We start from the raw sequence: 17,719 nt of genomic DNA on the forward strand, positions 1-17,719 counted from the left end.
GGAATATAAGTAAAGCTCATTAATCATTGTCAGGCAGTAATGATCAAACAATGGATAATATTCAAAGAACTATGATGGCTTATTCTGAGTCAGGGTCAGTTAGCTAAAGGGCAATAAAAGTTTGGGGAACAAACTCTTTTCATGCTTCCACCCTTATCAGAAAATTGAGGGCATTCTTAGCAAAGCAGGTTTTACAGGATTTTACATATTCTTTCTTAGGCCTGATTGCCCATGGGGAACCCGCCCTTTCCAGCACAGGGCCACACCCACCTCCATCATTGTTTCACGCTTAAGTCAGTCAAGGGAAGTAAGGCAGCCAAGAGATTAGGAGACTTCTTACAGACAGAATGAGGACTCAGGCTATGTCAAAGTCGAGCGGTGAGGGTCCATCACCCCCTTTTTCTATAGCCCCCCAAGTCCTTCCCTGAGGGCCCCATTATGACCATGCTCGTCTTAGGTCGTTCCTCTCTTGAGGAATCCTACCCGTTATTGGCTAACCAGACATCTGCTTGGGGCCAAGCAGAGTGAAATAAAAGGAGGCAGAGGTGGCGCCCCTGCCAGGGAGATAAGATTTATCTCCTTAGTGGCTTGTGGTCCCAAGGTCTTTTTACTCAGCCTTAGCTATTGGGGGTGGGGGGGCGGTTACAGCTTCTGAAACCAGGCAGGGCAGTTCCTAACAAATCCTCTTATTAAATCTTCTATCTACATATCCAGAGTGGCCTCTTTCTTTGGACTCTCCTTGCTCTCCATGTAAAGGTGCCAGTTTACAAAAAAACAATTCCATACAGATTAGACCCCTTCTAATTTATGGTTTCAGTTGCACATGTTACTCTTTACAGAAACATCCATAGCAAACAAAAACCTTCAGGAAATGAGAGTTGGATAAAGAGTTGAACACTGGAAGTTGTAATACACAAGGAAGAAGTGATAGAAATGAGAATGTTTATCTTGAGAAGTGTGGGATTACTTGGGGAGTATAGTGCAACTGAGGTACACATATATTATAGCTTAAAATATTTTCATTAAAGCTATGGAGCAGATCTGAAACCAAAGTATGAAAATTTCAGAGCTACTCTTAGAAAGAATTATGTTCTTCTGAATGTTTGTTTTCTTAATGAATCTACCTAATCATTTGGCAGTTGCATTGTATATTGTCAACAAATTTAGGTTCGGATTAGATGTTTTTTTAAATTTTATTTTACGTATTTTTTTATTTACTGATTTTTTTAGAGAGAGAGAGAGACATCAGTTTGTTGTTCCACTTATTTATGCATTCATTGGTTGATTCTTTGTATGTGCCCTGACTAGGGATCAAACCTGAAACCTGAGCATATAAGGACAATGCTCTAACCAGCAGAGCTACTCAGCCAGGGTGGATTAGATGAACTTAAAAAAAAATACCTTGAATCCCGCGATTCTATGATTTTGTGACCTGAGAAGTCAAGGACTACATTCAAGGACTAAGGTGTTTTCAATTCCTTTGAGTTTGGTTTTACACACTGGGGGGTCTTCCCAGGCCCCCTCCACTGTGCATGCACCCCTCTGCCTTTTCTCCAAAGCTGTCACAAGAACTTCAGGGTCAGTGAGGAACTCAGGGTCTCCCACTCAGCAATTAAGCTCTATATCTGCTTTCACTAGAATATGTCTTCTTGAAGTTTCTGCAAACTAGGAGAAGGGAGATAGTAGGTATTTCGCTTTGGCAGAAAAACAAAAACATAAATAAAAAGTTGGTTAAAAGGAGATATTTTTAAGTTAGTCCTTTTATTTTGAAAGAGTTTTTGTAGATACAAGACATTCTACTGCATTAGTCACAATAAGACTATTTCAACTTACTGGGAATATTATTTCTGAATCACAGCAATATAATGATCTGAAAATTTAAACGCTTTCAGTCACCAGGACATACAATCTTTATGCCATGGTAGTACACTCTTTTTAAAAAAAAATTACCCAAAGATATGATTATTGATTTTTAGTGAGAGAGGAAGGGATAGAAAGAAAGAGAAACATCAGTTGCCTTCCCAATGCGCCCGTGTCGGGGATCAAACCTGCAACTTTTTGGTGTATGGAGCCCACCTATAGACCAACCAACTGAGCCACCTGGCCAGAGCCACTCTGGCACACTCTTAATGATAATATTCCTCATTGCACACCACACTGTATGAAAATACTACAAGTTTAAAAAATTATGTAAATTAATGAAAGAAATACTCAAAATATTGGGTCCTAATTTCACAATGATACTTTTTTCCTGTCAGAAAATATGTAAAAGTAATACATGACTCATTTATTAAAAGTCCACTAGTTTCAGTGCAAATTCCTAGTGAGGCTTTGGAATTGATATTATCATTTTGCTATTCCCATATTCTCTGAGTCACCAAGGTTTTTAGACATTGGCAGGAGAACCTATTCCTACGTCCTCATAGTGTTACATGTGGCTAGGAATGAATATGATATCAGAACTTGAACTGTGAGTTAGTGCACCACCTTTAGATCCAGGCACTGGTGGCCTCAGCCCTCAACCCTGGGTTTTGCAAGCCTTTTCCAATTATGATGTGCAAATAGGTTTCTCAGGATAATGATAAAATGCACCCTGTTGTTCAGTAGGTCTAGGGTTTGGACCTGAACACTTGCATTTCTAATAAGTTCCCAGGTCCTGCTGCTGATGCTGGTTATAGATCTTACTTTGAGTATGATGGGTTTAGTGACTCCCTCTGTCTTTCCTCCAGTCATACCCTCTCCCCACAAGATGAGTGGTTCATATAATCCAGGAAACCTAACATGAACTCTGTCTAAACCAGGACTCCTAGATTCCCCCCTTGACTCCTCTCTGCCCTATACACATCTTTCCCCCATCTGTCTACCATATGATAGAACCACCCTGGGCCTGAGTATTGACAAAGGCCCAGTCATTTGGAGGAAGCTTAACTTGTGTGAGCTGGGATATGCCCCAGGCAGAGCCCCTTTTGGTGCAGACGGAAACCCAGGAAGTGAGAGGAAATGGGTGGGCTCTGGTCAGAGGACTTTCATTTGCCTTCTTGACCAAGCAGGCAAATGTTGGAGGTGGTCCTTTATATCTGTTGATATAAATGACAGGGAGAAATCTCATCCTGTTATAGCTTATTCCTGATTTTAAAGTCATAGAATCGCAGCATGGATGGTTCTATTCATGAGGAACCATTCCATTTAACATGCTTTTCTTAGAGCAAAGGAAAAATGTTTTCCTTTAATCCTTCCTAACAGTTTTCCCAAATGACAAAGAATGTAGCAGATAGTGTGTGAGGTTTCCACAGATTTTTAGCTGAAATCTTATTTTAATTTCCTGTGTGATTTTGAGCAAGTCAGTTACTTTTGAACAATAAGTGATTCTTTGCTCTCAGTTTCTTAATCTTTAAAATGGGGATATGAATGCTTCCCCATTATCTTCTACCTCTTCCCTATTTATCCCCAACATACTTCTATTTTTCCTTTATCCATCAGCTCAAATGCCACCATATTGATTAGATCAGGCACCTGTGGCTAATCTGGAAGTAACTGTATTCATTTTTCATTCCATTTGCAACCCTTTGTTCTTTCCAAGAGCAGGAATCCTGTCTCCTTATTTCCCTTTTGTGTCCTCTCTCCCTGGCACAGAGCCTGGTACCTACCTAATAGATGCTAAATCCATGTTTGCTAAATGAGTAGACAAGTGTGGAGTTATCTTGACAATCAGAGATATAATATACTGACTGACACATAGTAGGTTCTTAGTAAATGACACTGATTAGTTTTCAGTGCAACTGATATTGTAATTAGATATTTTATTTTGTTTTCTTGTACTTGATTCATGGAGGAGAATGTGGTGTTTTTGGGACAACCACAATTTGCACTGTCCAAGTCAAGAAAAAATGTGGTGTAATGAACTACTGGCTCAAACAATCAGAATCTTGATATACTTTTTAAAGGCTTAAGAAATGAAAAATCATAATTTAAAAGAAAAGGAAAAAGTATAAAAGTTTTGTTTGTCAGTTTTGCTTGCCCCTCACAACTCATGCTCCAAATAGTGCTTCTTAAAATGCATGTGGTGAATTACTTTTTACCCAAGTGTTCACAGTCACATGCTGACATTGTTAGGTTCCCCCTTACCCTCATATTTTGGGGTTTATGTGTCCCTTCAATAACAGCCAGCCCAAATATTCCCCTGTCAAATATTTCTGGGGCCTATGAACAGGACATTTCTTTTTAAATGTCAAAATAAACCATCTGCTTGCACAACTGTTTCTAATTACTTTCCTGCCTAGACTCTCCACTTGAGGGGTTTGGCACAAGCATCCCGCCCAGAGCAGTGCCGCTGCCCAAATCTTCCCAGGCAGCTCATCAAGGCACTTGCAGCTCTGGGTAGAGCCCCGGACCTGAGTGCCTGAGTGTCTGTAGGTCCGTCTGCCCAGCCATCTGCTGGTGGCACCTCGCCCTCCTACAGCTTCCCACTGTGAGCCCCACCTTGCAGAAGTTCTGCTGGCCTCCACAACCCCGGAGCTCAGCATGTGTCCCGCAGGCTTCAGGAACTTCTTGCTGCTGGCGTCATCTCTCTTCTTCGTGGGGCTGTCAGCTGTTCCTCAAAACTTCTCGCCATCTCTGAGGTAAATTTGGTTTGTTATTCTTTAACACCGACCTGCCCTGCTTTGTGTGGCAGGGCTCAAGCTTGCAGGACAGCTGCCCTAAGCCAACAGCAGTTAATAAAGTTGGACCCAGGATAAACTGTTTTCAACCTGTTTCTGTTCCTTTCCTTATATCTATGCTGTGTGTTGCTTCTTTTCTGTCTTTTTTCTTGTACTTCAGAAAAACAAAATCACTGAATAAATAAATAATTTCTTCCTATGCCAAAAAATATCAGAAAGAATTTCTTTTTTCTTTTTTAAATTTATTGATTAGAGAGAGAGAGAGATAAACATTAATTTGTTGTTTCACTTATTTATGCACTCACTTGACACTGGTTGACACTTGTATATTCCCTGATGGGTCATTGAACCCATGACCTCAGTGTAGAGGCATGATGCTGTAGACAACTGAGCTACCCAGTCAGGGCAGGAGGAATTTCTGCCATAAGTTAAACATACTTCTATCTATGAGCATCTATACATTTTTAGAGCCTATAAAGTTGAATTATTTTCTGGGTCTGTTTATATTTTGTATTAATTCTGTAAGAGACTTTGAGGCGCATTGCAAAGCTAAACTTTTAAAGTTTAGTTTATAAGCACTGCTTAATGTAACTTAAGAAAACATTATGCTCTATGCTTTCATAACATATATAACTGTTTCTATATATTCACTTCCTCTTTTTCATAAAATAACTGTCCCTGGCCATCAGATAATAATGACACTTTTCAAAAAGCACTGAAAAGTCAGCAAAGTGTCATACTTTGGAATAATTTGTATGCAATCTACGTGTGCATAAAAGATTCAGGACAAACTTCAAGGGCAGGGCTGGATCACCTCTGTCCAAATGGAAGATGGTTTTATTCCTAGGTGGGAAGGTCATCACTGAGACACTGGGTCATGGTTATTTCTCAGGTGACAGCCAGTGGGTGGTGGGCTAAGACAGCATCTCTAAAAGGATGTTGGCCTCCAGAGAAAGGTGGGGCCTCAGAGATTCTGTGTCTCCATCTGGGAGGAAACATGGGCTCAGAGCACTAGGAGCAGTGTCTGTGCTTGACTGTGGCCCTGCTATGGTTTGTCGCCCCATACAGAAGTGGGTCAGGTGCCACGTGCAGGCTGTCCCAGGCAGAGTCGGAGCGTCGGTGCCGGGCTCCTGGGCAGCCCCCAGGGGTCGCTCTGTGCCACGGCCAGGGCCGGTGCGACTGTGGGGTCTGCATCTGTCACGTGAAGGAGCCAGGAGTGTACTTTGGGCCCTTGTGTGAATGCCAGGAGTGGGTGTGCGAGACCTACGACGGGAGGACCTGTGCAGGTAAGGGAGGACGCTATTCCCTCTCTGTGACACACTAGCTCCTGAGGGAGCAGGGAAACACTTTCTTCTGGGGTTTCCACCATTTCCCCCAGGGAGAGAAGGGTAGGCTCGAACAATCTGCTCACTGGGCCATCAAGGAAGTTAGAAATTATTGCCATCTGTGAGGGTATTCTTTTGCTAGTCAATTCTAGAATTGTATTATAACACTTTCCTCCACCCTGGGGTTCAAACTTAATCACTTAGTTATAAATTTCACTTGTTTGTATTTTAGTTTCTTATTACAGACTCAACTTCTCAACTTCCTCACAAAGGGAGTTATTTTGCTGCATTCTTCTACCCCAAACATTAATGGTGATCATAATATTTGCAGAACATAAGCCTGTGTTTTATTCTAACTAAGGCAATACAGGGACATATTTTCTTAAATTCTAGGGGGCAGAGTGTGTTTTTGAACTCATATTTGCCCTCTTATATTTAGGGTATAGTTCACAGATATAAGTGCATATCAGGAACTGTGGCAAGGAAAAAATAAGTAGGTCCATATTTACTTAGAAGCAATGTCTTCTGCATTGTTTTAGCAGCTTGAAATCTTTAGCTTCAGTGAAACTTGGTATTTTGTAAGGGTGGAGCAAAAATAAATTCATTTCCTTGCACATTTTTAAGGAGTGATTTGGGACGAATTTTGGAAAGGGTCAAGGTATTTTTTCATAGAGAACACCCCCATCTCTACTAGTTTCACCTAAATATGCCATTTACTTAAGTCCAAGAACCTCAATTAGGTCATTGTAAGTGATACAAGCACTCTGTTAGTGAAAGGATAACACAGCACATTCCAGCCAGGATTTGGCATATTTGTAGGAAAAAAAACACAGCTTATTTACCCACAATGTAGCTAAGAATACAGAGTCCAACAGTAACACACAGAGATCAAGAATGAGTTTATAACAAAATGTTTTTTTCTTGGCACCTGGGCCTAAAAGAGCATAGAGGGAATACTTAATATGCAGACTGTTTGGCAGTGGAAAAAATAGTCATGTAAGTAATTCAGAGGAGCACAGGTGCTTCTATGTGGTTTGTTTATCCTGTGAAGGCTTCAGCTCAACCCTTTAAAAGTAGTGAATGCCACAATGTGTTATTTTAACTTCATCAGTCCCATAAGCTACAGTATTATTAAGTGCAGCCCTTTGGGATGAAAGCTAAGTATTGTTTAATATCTCATTCCAAATTCAACTTCTACCTAGCTTCTCTGGATTTTATTTCCTTTGGTAAGGCATCTTCAATATAATGAGTTCTGAATACATTTTTAAAGGACATTTTGTATTGTTCTTTCTTTGGAAAAGAAGAATTAAGATTCAGTCTTCAACCAGTGAAACTACTTATGGGAGTCATCATCTTCTCCTACTGAAGCTTCTCTGGTTCCTTTCTTTAAAATCATGCAGAGGAAATGCTGCAGTAGACAGTGATCTTTTTTTCCTCCCGTGGAAAGTGATTTGTTGTTCACCCATAACATCTTAGTCACTGCATTCCTTTCTTTCTGATACAAAATGCTGTACTGAGTCACCTGAAGTTTTGTTTGCATGTGTGTGTGTGTTCCTGTAGAAGGCAAACTGCTTCTCTTCATTTCAAAGCTGAATGAAATAAGTGTGTTCATTTTCCATTCTCATCACTCTGACTGATGCCTTTCAAGACCTGTGCTACAAGGCCTGGGGAAGAATCTGTCCCTGAAAATATTGTGACTATGTTTGCCTGATGTTCTGTGTTTGCCTGGACCATGAGGAAATCCTTATACACAACCCATCATGCTGCCTTGCCAGCTTGCCCACTTGCTTTGTACTTTAAATTTAGCTTCACAATTTCATTTTCAACAAGTAGTTCCAATATTAGAGTTAGTAATATAGAGACACAGCAGGTTGTCTTTTATGTTTTTATGGGCACTTTGGTCTTGATCTTTAAGATAATTCCTGTAGGTACTTTCTAGAAATAGAGTAGCTTTCAGAGACCTCCCCAACCTCTGTGAATAAACAAAATTCTGCTCAGGTACTATATCATACAGTGGTTAAGATTTTGGCCTTTGGAGGAAATTTTCCAGGATGTAAATCAACTGTGTGAACTTATGCAATAACTTAAACTCCATTTCATCATCTGTAAAATGGGATAATAACAATACTCAAAGAATTATTGTGAGGTTTAACATATGTAAAACACTTAAAAGAGTGTTTTGCACAAAGTCAGTGCTCAATATTATTAATATTATTATAGCAATGCATAAAAGGTGAGCTAATATGGATAGATAGATGGACAAAAAGATAGATTAGATAGGCAGATACAATAGATGATAGACAGATAAATAGATAGGCAGGTAGATGATAGATAGATAGATAGATAGATAGATAGATAGATAGAGGGCCTGGCTTTGTGTATGTTGGGCAATTGACTCAATGAAAGCAATTTAGTTTTCTTAGTGTAGTCCTAGCGTGTTGCTATTGATCCAAAGCTCAAAAGGTCAAGCAAGGATAGCTATTTTGGTCCAGCCTCAGAGCAGCTGTATTAGATACACATGCCCTTTTAAAGTTTAGTTCACTGAAATTCTAATACTGTGAATCACAAGAAACATATTTATTTTAGTTTGAGCTAGTTGAAAGTGATTACATTTACAAGATCAAAAGTGATGTATTTCTTCCAGTGTCCACTTGTTCATGTCTCATGCATCTTCCTTAAGCTTCAATAGCATAAAGCCTGACCCAGTGATTGTTCTTGTGGGTGTTATGTTCTAATGAGATATGTCTTAGAGAATAATAAAATGTTCAGTTTCATAAAAACAAATTTTCAGTTAACATTTAAGGCATCCCTGGAAACCCCCCTGAACAGCTATGATTTCACTTAAACAAAATATCAGTTTCTTAAAAATCTTTTCTAATCACTTTTGACATACACATATGTTTATATACATAAAGATATATAAGTATATATTATGTGAAATGAATTTATATATAATATATATTACTCTTTTAAGTTATATATATGTATATTATTTAAAAGAGTTTTAGTTTTAGTAACTGGAAAGAGCTACCTAAATTCAATTTAGCAAACCTTTATGAAGTGTTGTATTATCTCTGTTTTTGAAGGGGGTATAAATGTGAGGAGAGTTTCCTATTGAGTAAAGAGGTCAAGAGGACTATCAAATACCTATAATGCAATGCAAAATATAATTTCTACAAATTTCTTTGAAAGTTCCTTTAAGGCAGAAGTTAAATAGTGTGGTATTATAGTTAAAAGTTCTTAAGAATGTGGTAGCACACACACCTTTAAGTTTGGGGGGGTTAATCTAAAGGGTAGACTGTTGGAATTTTGAGTGAAGAAAAGTTCAAGCAAAGGTTTAGAGGCAGAAAAGTATGTGGGTGTGTTTGGAGAATAGTAAGGGATTATAGGTTTGGCTTGGATGGATCTTAGGGTTGTGGGGAAAGTAGTAGAAGATATATTGAGAGTTACAGATTGACATATTATGAAGGACTTTGAACCTGGATGTGAAGCTTGTGCTCAGTTAAACATCATGTGGGAGCAACAACGTGTTTGAACATGGGAAACATGGTTAGTACTCAGGCTCATGGGAATTAATGTGGTGCCCAATGACACAGCAGATTGGGGTAGACACTTGATGAGGAGGAACTCAGTTTACATGTCACTTAAATTACAGTCCAACACAGACAGAATTAAGTTAGAATTATGATGAATTTTAAACACTATTAAAACCTGTTCTTTAACACCCTCTCCAGTAAAGTAATGTGTTGAACAGACAGGCTTCAATTGTCTCCTTTCATGTGTTTTCACGGTGGTCCTAACACCTCCTGAAGTTCTGGAGAACATATTCAGGACCCCCCCACCCCATGACTAAGCTCACTCACCCACTTCATACAAACCTCTTGTTTGAGTCCTACTCCCCTAGGTTCATCCATTTTGGATAAATGTATTTTGTCTTACCCCAAGTGACACATAAATTTAAAGGTTTTTCATTCTCAGAAAAGTGCCAGACCTGTATATCACTTTCTCTCAACTAATACCACTTTATTTGGACAGTACTCTGAAGCTCAACTACAGATATCAAAATATGTTGGCCTTGGGCCAGGTCATTTTCACACCTTGATATTCTAGAGGAGCACATTTTAGTAATATGGTACCTAGATCAAATAATGTCAGCAGTTATTCAAATTCAGCAGTTATTTTTTTAAGTAAAATTTCTGTGGAAAGAGAGGGGAACACGAGGGAGAAAAATTATTTGTATTACAAGTTTGAAATTCACAAAGCATAAGCTTCCTTCACAGAGTTATCAAAATTCTTCAACGTATTTTGAGACATGATGCTAAAACTGACATCCCATGTCTCCGTGTATCATTACCCTAGCAAAATGCTACTCAGCTCTCTGGGCCTAAGACACAGATTGTTAAATAAGACCTGTGACTCATGAATCTCAGGGTTTGGAGGTATGTGGTCAATTCCATAGAAACAGAGATCCCAGATATGATTTTTTGTCTGAAGAACTCCCTGTCTGAGGAGTTAGGAAGTAAAGCACTTGCCTAAATTCCATCTCCTGCTATTTTATTAGTTCTTTTATTGCTGCTATAACAAATCAAAACAAACCCTGTTGCTTAAACAACACAAACATATTTTCTTATAGTTTTGTATGTCAGATGTTCGATGGGGGTCTCCCAAAGCTAAAGTGTTAGCAAGCTCCATTCTTTTCTAGAGATTCTCAGAGAAAATCCACTTCATGGTCATTCATTGTTGAGAGAACTTAGTTTTATGTGGCTATAGGACTGAGGTTCCTGTTTCCTTGATGGCTGTAAGCTGGGTGTTCTCTTTGGTCTCTTAGATGACTCTCTTGGGTCCTTTGCATGTGTACCCTCACATCTTACAACCAGCAATAGGGTGTCAGATCCATCTCATGATGCCATCGCTCTGAGCTTCTTCCCTTGTCACATCGTTTTCCACCACAGTTTGGAGAAGTGTTCCACTTTTAAAGACTTGTGATTAGATATGGCCCTATCAGATAATCCAGTATAATCTTCCCATCTGAGGATCTGTAATCTTAATCACATCAGCAAAGTTTCCTTTGCCATGTAAGGTAATATATTTACAGAAACTGTGAGCAAGGATGTGGACATCTTTGTGGACCTTATTCTTTCTACCATAGCCAACCTCCTGTAAAATACAAGAGGAATGCCATGATGTGTAAATGGTGAGGAAAAGAGGTTCCAACTTTATTTATACCTGGCTGTTCTTATGTTCCATTCAGGATGTAAGTACTGAGTTTTTTTCTCCTTTTCAGAGCTTATTCTCATAATCTAATTTCCCTGGTCTTAATCTCTCCCACATTAATTCTTAGAAGGAACACCAGGTTTCTGGTACAGAATATGAAGAGTGATATATAGTCTAGCAGTTGTCTAGGTTCAATGTGAATTGTGGAGCTAGTTATTATAACACTCAGAACTTCCATTTCCTTATCTATGAAATGGGGACAATAATAGTATCAAATGAGGATAATAATAATGTTAAAACATAGGAGTTATTACTAAGTCATTTGAGTTATCATGCTTATTTATGATGTCCCTCTCTTTCCCTAGCTTGATACTTGGTCCTAAAATATTTACTCCCCAGAAAGTTATTTTCCTTTTTTATTACATCTTCCTCCAGGTTTAAATCTATGCTTCACATTTCCTCCCTTGACTGTCAGTGAGTGTTTGGAGCTGCTTCACCTTGTACAACATGCCTGTTCCATAGTGTCAAGGCTGGGTAAGCTTTTAGCCCTGGTGACTTCAGGATGAGACTGAGCAACTAACTCTCATGTTCCAACTCACCGCATGGTTAAGTTTCTCTTTCAGGAGCTTGACTTTTGTGTGTCTGTCCCTGCAATCTTAGCCAGGATTTATACCATCATACTTCATTAGATGGAAAGTTCCAAGGCCCTACCTTCAATACTTTATGATTAGTCCTTGAATCTGGAATTTAATTTTTTTCTCTATTGGAAACATCAAGGTTTTTGCAAATTCAAAGGGCTTACACTCACTGCATTTCTGATTCTGACTTTTACCTTTAATGACATATCTATGTTTCCAGGCTGTTCCCTTATTTACTCCAAAGTACTATTCTCAATAGGTTGATCCCAGAAACCACTTCTGCAACTTACAAAAGTGGAAAAGTCAGCACAGCACAAAACAAAATAAAAATAACTCACTTTCACAAGGTTTTGAATATTTACTGAACATTCTGCAGACATTGGAGGTGGGTTTGTGTAATCACAGAAATGTAAAAATAAAAGATTTATCTGTGACATTCTAGTTCTTAAAAATCCCAGTTTTTTAACTTTTTTCCCTTCTTAAAGCTAAACGTGGACATGGGGTGAAATCATGGCCAAAAAAATGTAAGCAGAGGGGCTGTTGGGGTACTAAAAGGGAGCTGACTTGCAGGGAGGCATTTGCTTTGCCTTTCCACCTTTCTCACTTGGAGTACCACCAGCCTTTTGAGTCAAGAGATGAATATGGTGACCAACTCTGAAGATGGCCTAGCCACAATACAGGAATCTGGCTTTTTGGGGACACTCTGGAGTTGCCACAACAGTCCTGGACTGGTTTTACACATAAGAATAATAAATTTTATCTTGTTTGCCCTGCCATTTGGGGGTTTTCTGCCACTGGCAGCTAAGTGTAACCCTATTTGAAACAATGGTTTTATTTAAAAAGTTCAAATCTATTAAAATGGGGCAAGAGTAGAATACATATAGAGGTTGAGAGCTTGAGCTTATAGGCCAATAGGGCTGGGAAGCACACCAGCTTACCTGCTTCTTGGACTTCAGCAGGCTGTGTGAACTCTGTAAGACTCAGTTTGCTCATCTTGACAATGGGGTACAATGAACACTATGAGGGAGGTTATTGTAAAGTTTAAGTGAGAAATGAAGCACTTAATAAAATAACTGACACATAACCATCACTCTAAATGGTAGCCATTATGACTGTTGTTATTAAACCCAGAAACTCTAGGGGTATTATTTTAAGAAAGGGAAGACATCTTTGTTTCAATGTATTGCTATCAACTAAGTGACCAGTGATAGGTGTATATTCCGCACTTCTTAATATATTCAACATATACTATTTTTTTTACCTAGCAGTTTTTAGGAGGTTCTTATTTCTAGGAAATAGTGGTATAGTATTTAAAAATCTGGTTACCAGAAATTACATTACCAGAGAGAAGATATAAATTGTTTATGTATTAAAATACTTATATTTTAAATTTATTTATCTGTATATTAAAATTATTAAAACATAATGCATGTTAGCTACAAAATGTCACACTGTGTGTGTGTGTGTGTGTAAATAAAAATAATAAGGTTGCATTTTAGGCAGAGAGCAGGTTCTATATCAGCACAAAGATTAGACATTTGAAGTTTAAATATTGTCCTGACAAATGAAAAGAAGGCTCCATGTTTGAGTTCATTACATCATCTCTTAATCTAGCACAGCAAACACTACCACAGTAAATGAATATTTACTCCATGGTAGGAAGACAGTTTTGGTTTGGGGCTGGGTATTAAATGAGTTTTTTCTGTATTCTTGTATGGGGGCCCTTCAGCCTGATAAGATGCTCAAAGGGATGTATATCAAGAATATCAGCCCATGGAGGTAACAACACCTTCACACTCCCATTTCACACCCACTTGGAGCCTCTGCTTACTGAATGAAATGACAGAATCTTTACACTGTTAAAATTATTATTCTACCTCCTTTTATTGTCAAATATGTACATTAAATGCCTAAGCTCATATAATTGAATTCAAGTACATTAAATATGTGTGCATGGGGACTCCTCTTTAGTCTTTGTCTTAATTATCATTTTTGGAGTCAGTCAATATTAAATTTAGGTTGTATAAATATGTGTGTCAAACACACACATACATACACACATACACACAGATATGCTTCTCTCTCACTTGCTTTATTTTCTTTAAGAATATGCCATAGCTGTCATTCTAGTTTAATAATACACTATTAAAATTTTTCTTTAAAATATATTATGATCATCAGTATAGTTCAATAATATGTGTAATTCAAAATTTTAATAAGCATATAATGTTTATAGAGTGAATATATTTTCTGTTAAACTATTTGAGTCTTACTGAATATTCTGGTTGTTTCTGGTTTTTGTTATTGCATGTTTTGTTTTTTTGATATAGAAGGCTTTAAACAATATTTTCAAACACCAATTTAACATTGTGCATACACATTTCTACACATACATGCACACAGCTATCTAGTATTCTGGCTCTTGCACCTGCACACAGACATTTCCACCAGAGGAAGTTGAGTTCCAAAGTATGAAGGAGGGAGTCTCCAGCCAACAGAACTGTTAATAAACGTGTCTTCAAACATTGCTGATCTCGGCAAATGGAAACTTCAAATCAGTTGGAACTGGGAGATCTGAAGCCCTTTTCCTTAGGGAAATTTGGGTGCCAAGGCCTGATGTGAGATTCAAGGTCAAGAGTCAAATCTGAGAAGGGGAAAAGTGTAGTATTACTGTTGCCAAGAGTACCAGGTGGGATTTTCCATGGCATTTTTTAGGTCCTTACACAAGTAAATTCTCAAGCTATTTTCCATTAACTCTTCAATTGATAATGGTAGAGAACCACAAGAAAGTTGCAAATTTCATTTTCTTTGGAAAAGAATGCTTTGTCTTTTCAAGTATCACATTTCCTGGCAAGTAACAAACTGTATTTTGTAATAGAACTCATTCTTTTGTCTGCTCTAAATCATCTTACTTAGGGCTGTGAAGAAGAATGATGGTTTTATAATGGAAAAAGAAAAGTAAGACATTTTATAAGGATGCTCACTGGCTTGACCTTGTATCACCCTAGTCCTAAATTGTGATGTAAGATGATTTTCTATGCTAAGAGCCCTCTCAACCTAATTGTACACAGTCATCAGTTCAAACATCAAATCATTCCAAGTGAATAGTTACCCATGCTAGTTTCCTGTTTTATTATTGTATCTGCATACTTCATAGGGAATGGTGGCCCCCAAATTTTTAAAAGTCAATGAGTTTTGGTATTGCTTAGAAACTTCTCTCATAACAAGGCATTAACTAAATTTGTGATTTAGCCAGTTGGGGTGGTAAAGAGCCAACATCAGAAAAATCCAAACATGGTAAATACATTTCCTAATTGGTCACTACTGCTATTTCAAAGCTTTTATTTCCTGCTGTGCAAAATATACAAAACTAGTTATTTTTCTAAACAAAATGATTTGGCCATTTAAATATATTTCTCTCCAAAATGCTAAAGACAAGATATGAACTTTTTTTTTACTTTCTTGGTTAACATCAGTAGTTATATAGACTCTAAGAGTATCTTGACATGCAAAGAATTCATTTGTTTTAGGAAATAAAATATTTTATTTATTAGCTATATGCTGGATAGACTTCTCTCAATTACTGGTTGGATGGATTGAAGCATTAAAATTAATTGTGTTACTAATGCAAAAGAATAATGGGAAAATATTTATATTTGAGCATGCTTTGATGGAAAATATTTTTGTACATAAGAGTTCATTCAATTCTTACATTACTTTTAAGAGGTAGTCAAAATTATTCTCTAGCTATCATACTAAGTGACTCTGAGAAGAAATCATTAGATTGCTTCTCTTCAAGCATATTAAAATTGTTTTGAAACCACATATTTAGGGAAATATTTTCATAAATTTGAAGTCATGAAATGAGAACATAATTTTAGAAATCCTTTTAGCATTTAAAAATACATATTCTGTTAATTTTTTTCATAGTAAAACAGATTTGGACTCTCACTTCTATCTAATGTCAGAGAAGTGCACATCAAAGCTAAAAAAGTGAACAGATGAAAAAACGGACCTTATTCATTTGAGTGATATTCTTAATCATCAAAAGAAGTTCAGGTAACAGAAATCACTGGGACTTATGTTACTTGTCACACCAACAAAGAGCATTTCTATCAGCTGTAACTGAAGTTCTTAGACTGACTGCATTTAGCATCAACTATTATTTAAATAAGCATCCCTTGGAGTCAACAATGGGAGAAACTCTTTCATAACCTTTTGTTTTCCTTGTCTATAAAAGGGGGCAAAAAGGTAGATAAGAGAATCAAATAGATACATTTGTTAATTTCATGAATATTAGCTAATCTTATTTTGTGTATTACATATTTGGCTATTATGAATAAACCACATTAGAAATTATCTTTTGTGCTTATGAAATTAATATATTTGTAATATAAAATCTAGAAATTCAAATATATGTGATTTTAATGTATGTATTGCATTTTTGAAAACAAAGAGATGTGAATTAACAGAAATGCTTGGTGAGGGAAGAAAAGTGTCTATTGAAAACTAAATAACTTTGATTGGATTACCACAAGAGTTTACTCTAAGATTCAGTTATTAAATTCAGCAAGCATTCATTAAACATCTCCAGAAATGCATCTAGTAAGGGAATAGAACCATCATAAAAAAGCAGATGCTGAATCTAGTGGGATTGCAGGTTGAAGAAAAAGGTGGAAAGATTTTCCTTTCCTGCACGTGAACATGAAAGAGAAAAGTCCTGTTACCTTGAAAGCCCTTCTTTCTTTGAGAATTTTAAGAACTCTCACTTCCATGAGTTATTATTTAATGATTGTTCAGTGTCCACATGGTGTTGTAATACAGGCATTAGTATTCTATAGAGTGGATCTGACATTTGTTTAATTCTCAACTATCTGCACACAGCCTAATAGAATGCAGTAAAATAATATTTGTATACATCTTGAAATTCATCCTGAGTGTGTAGATGTCAAAAATTATAGTCCTTTCTACCCTCTCCATGGACAATTTAACTAGTCAAACCACATGAGTTTGAAGAACAACTAGCGAATGATGTGTATGGAGTGTTTGGGGAAGAATAACAATTAACGGTCTAGGAAAAAATCCTTTGGGATACACTTTAAAATTTTTGTTTAGTTATAATAAGTGTATCCCATAGTATCCCATAGTATTACATGAAATTGATATATGATAATCATAATGCAGTTAACATTTATATAGGATTTGCTGTATGCCTCTTGTGTGGTGCTGACATCTTACAATAAATCTACTGGATAACTCATCTTGCCATTCTAAAGATAAAGACTTGAGCCTCAGAAAGATTAATGGAATATTTAAGATCACATTATTTTGCATCAAAAGCTGTGTAATCAGTTACTCTTGTATTAACTTACACCATTTAGTGCAGTGCCCAAGAATATTTGAATTTCTCTTCTGCAATTTTGAATTAACATATGCAGTATTAATCCACAATAATTAATTTTTTTTTCAAACGTGGAAGTGTGAAAGTCAGATTTGTGAGAGTAATTAAAAGAGAGGGACGATGTAGGTTCAAAAATTGACTCTTTGTCATGAACTATGTGATCTTGGGAAGTTAATAAACATTTTGGTGCTTATGTTTCCTCATCTCACAGTGTTTTTGTGAAAACAAGGACTTGGGAAAATCCTTGGAATGCAGCAATTGCTCAGTAGCAGTTATCCTTACTATTTTTTTAAATGTGTTGTTCCACTTATTTATGCATTTATTGTTTGATTCTTGTATGTGCCCTGAGCAGGTATCGAACCCATAAACTTGGCATGTCTGGATAATGCTCTAACCAACTAAGCTACCCAGCCAGAGACTACACTTACTATTGTTACAGGTATTATCATTAGGCTATCCTATATCACTCCAATCTATACTTCT

At 37.2% G+C, this 17,719-nt stretch overlaps 1 protein-coding gene across 2 annotated transcripts in view; it reads left to right on the plus strand.

Moving 5' to 3' along the window:
- The first annotated feature begins 4,318 nt into the window (after positions 1-4,318).
- ITGBL1 (integrin subunit beta like 1) overlaps positions 4,319-17,719 on the plus strand; it is a 253,169-nt gene continuing 239,768 nt past the window's right edge. For both annotated transcript variants that reach the window (XM_045821829.1, XM_045821830.1), the window contains exons 1-2: positions 4,319-4,619; positions 5,727-5,944. In XM_045821829.1, the coding sequence (XP_045677785.1) occupies positions 4,522-4,619; positions 5,727-5,944 (316 nt within the window). In that variant the 5' untranslated portion in view covers positions 4,319-4,521. The remainder of the gene's footprint in view (positions 4,620-5,726; positions 5,945-17,719) is intronic.

Source organism: Phyllostomus hastatus, unplaced genomic scaffold, assembly GCF_019186645.2.
Source record: "Phyllostomus hastatus isolate PE091 unplaced genomic scaffold, TTU_PhHast_1.1 phas_scaffold_46, whole genome shotgun sequence".
In the NCBI taxonomy this organism is placed as follows: Eukaryota; Metazoa; Chordata; class Mammalia; order Chiroptera; family Phyllostomidae; genus Phyllostomus; species Phyllostomus hastatus.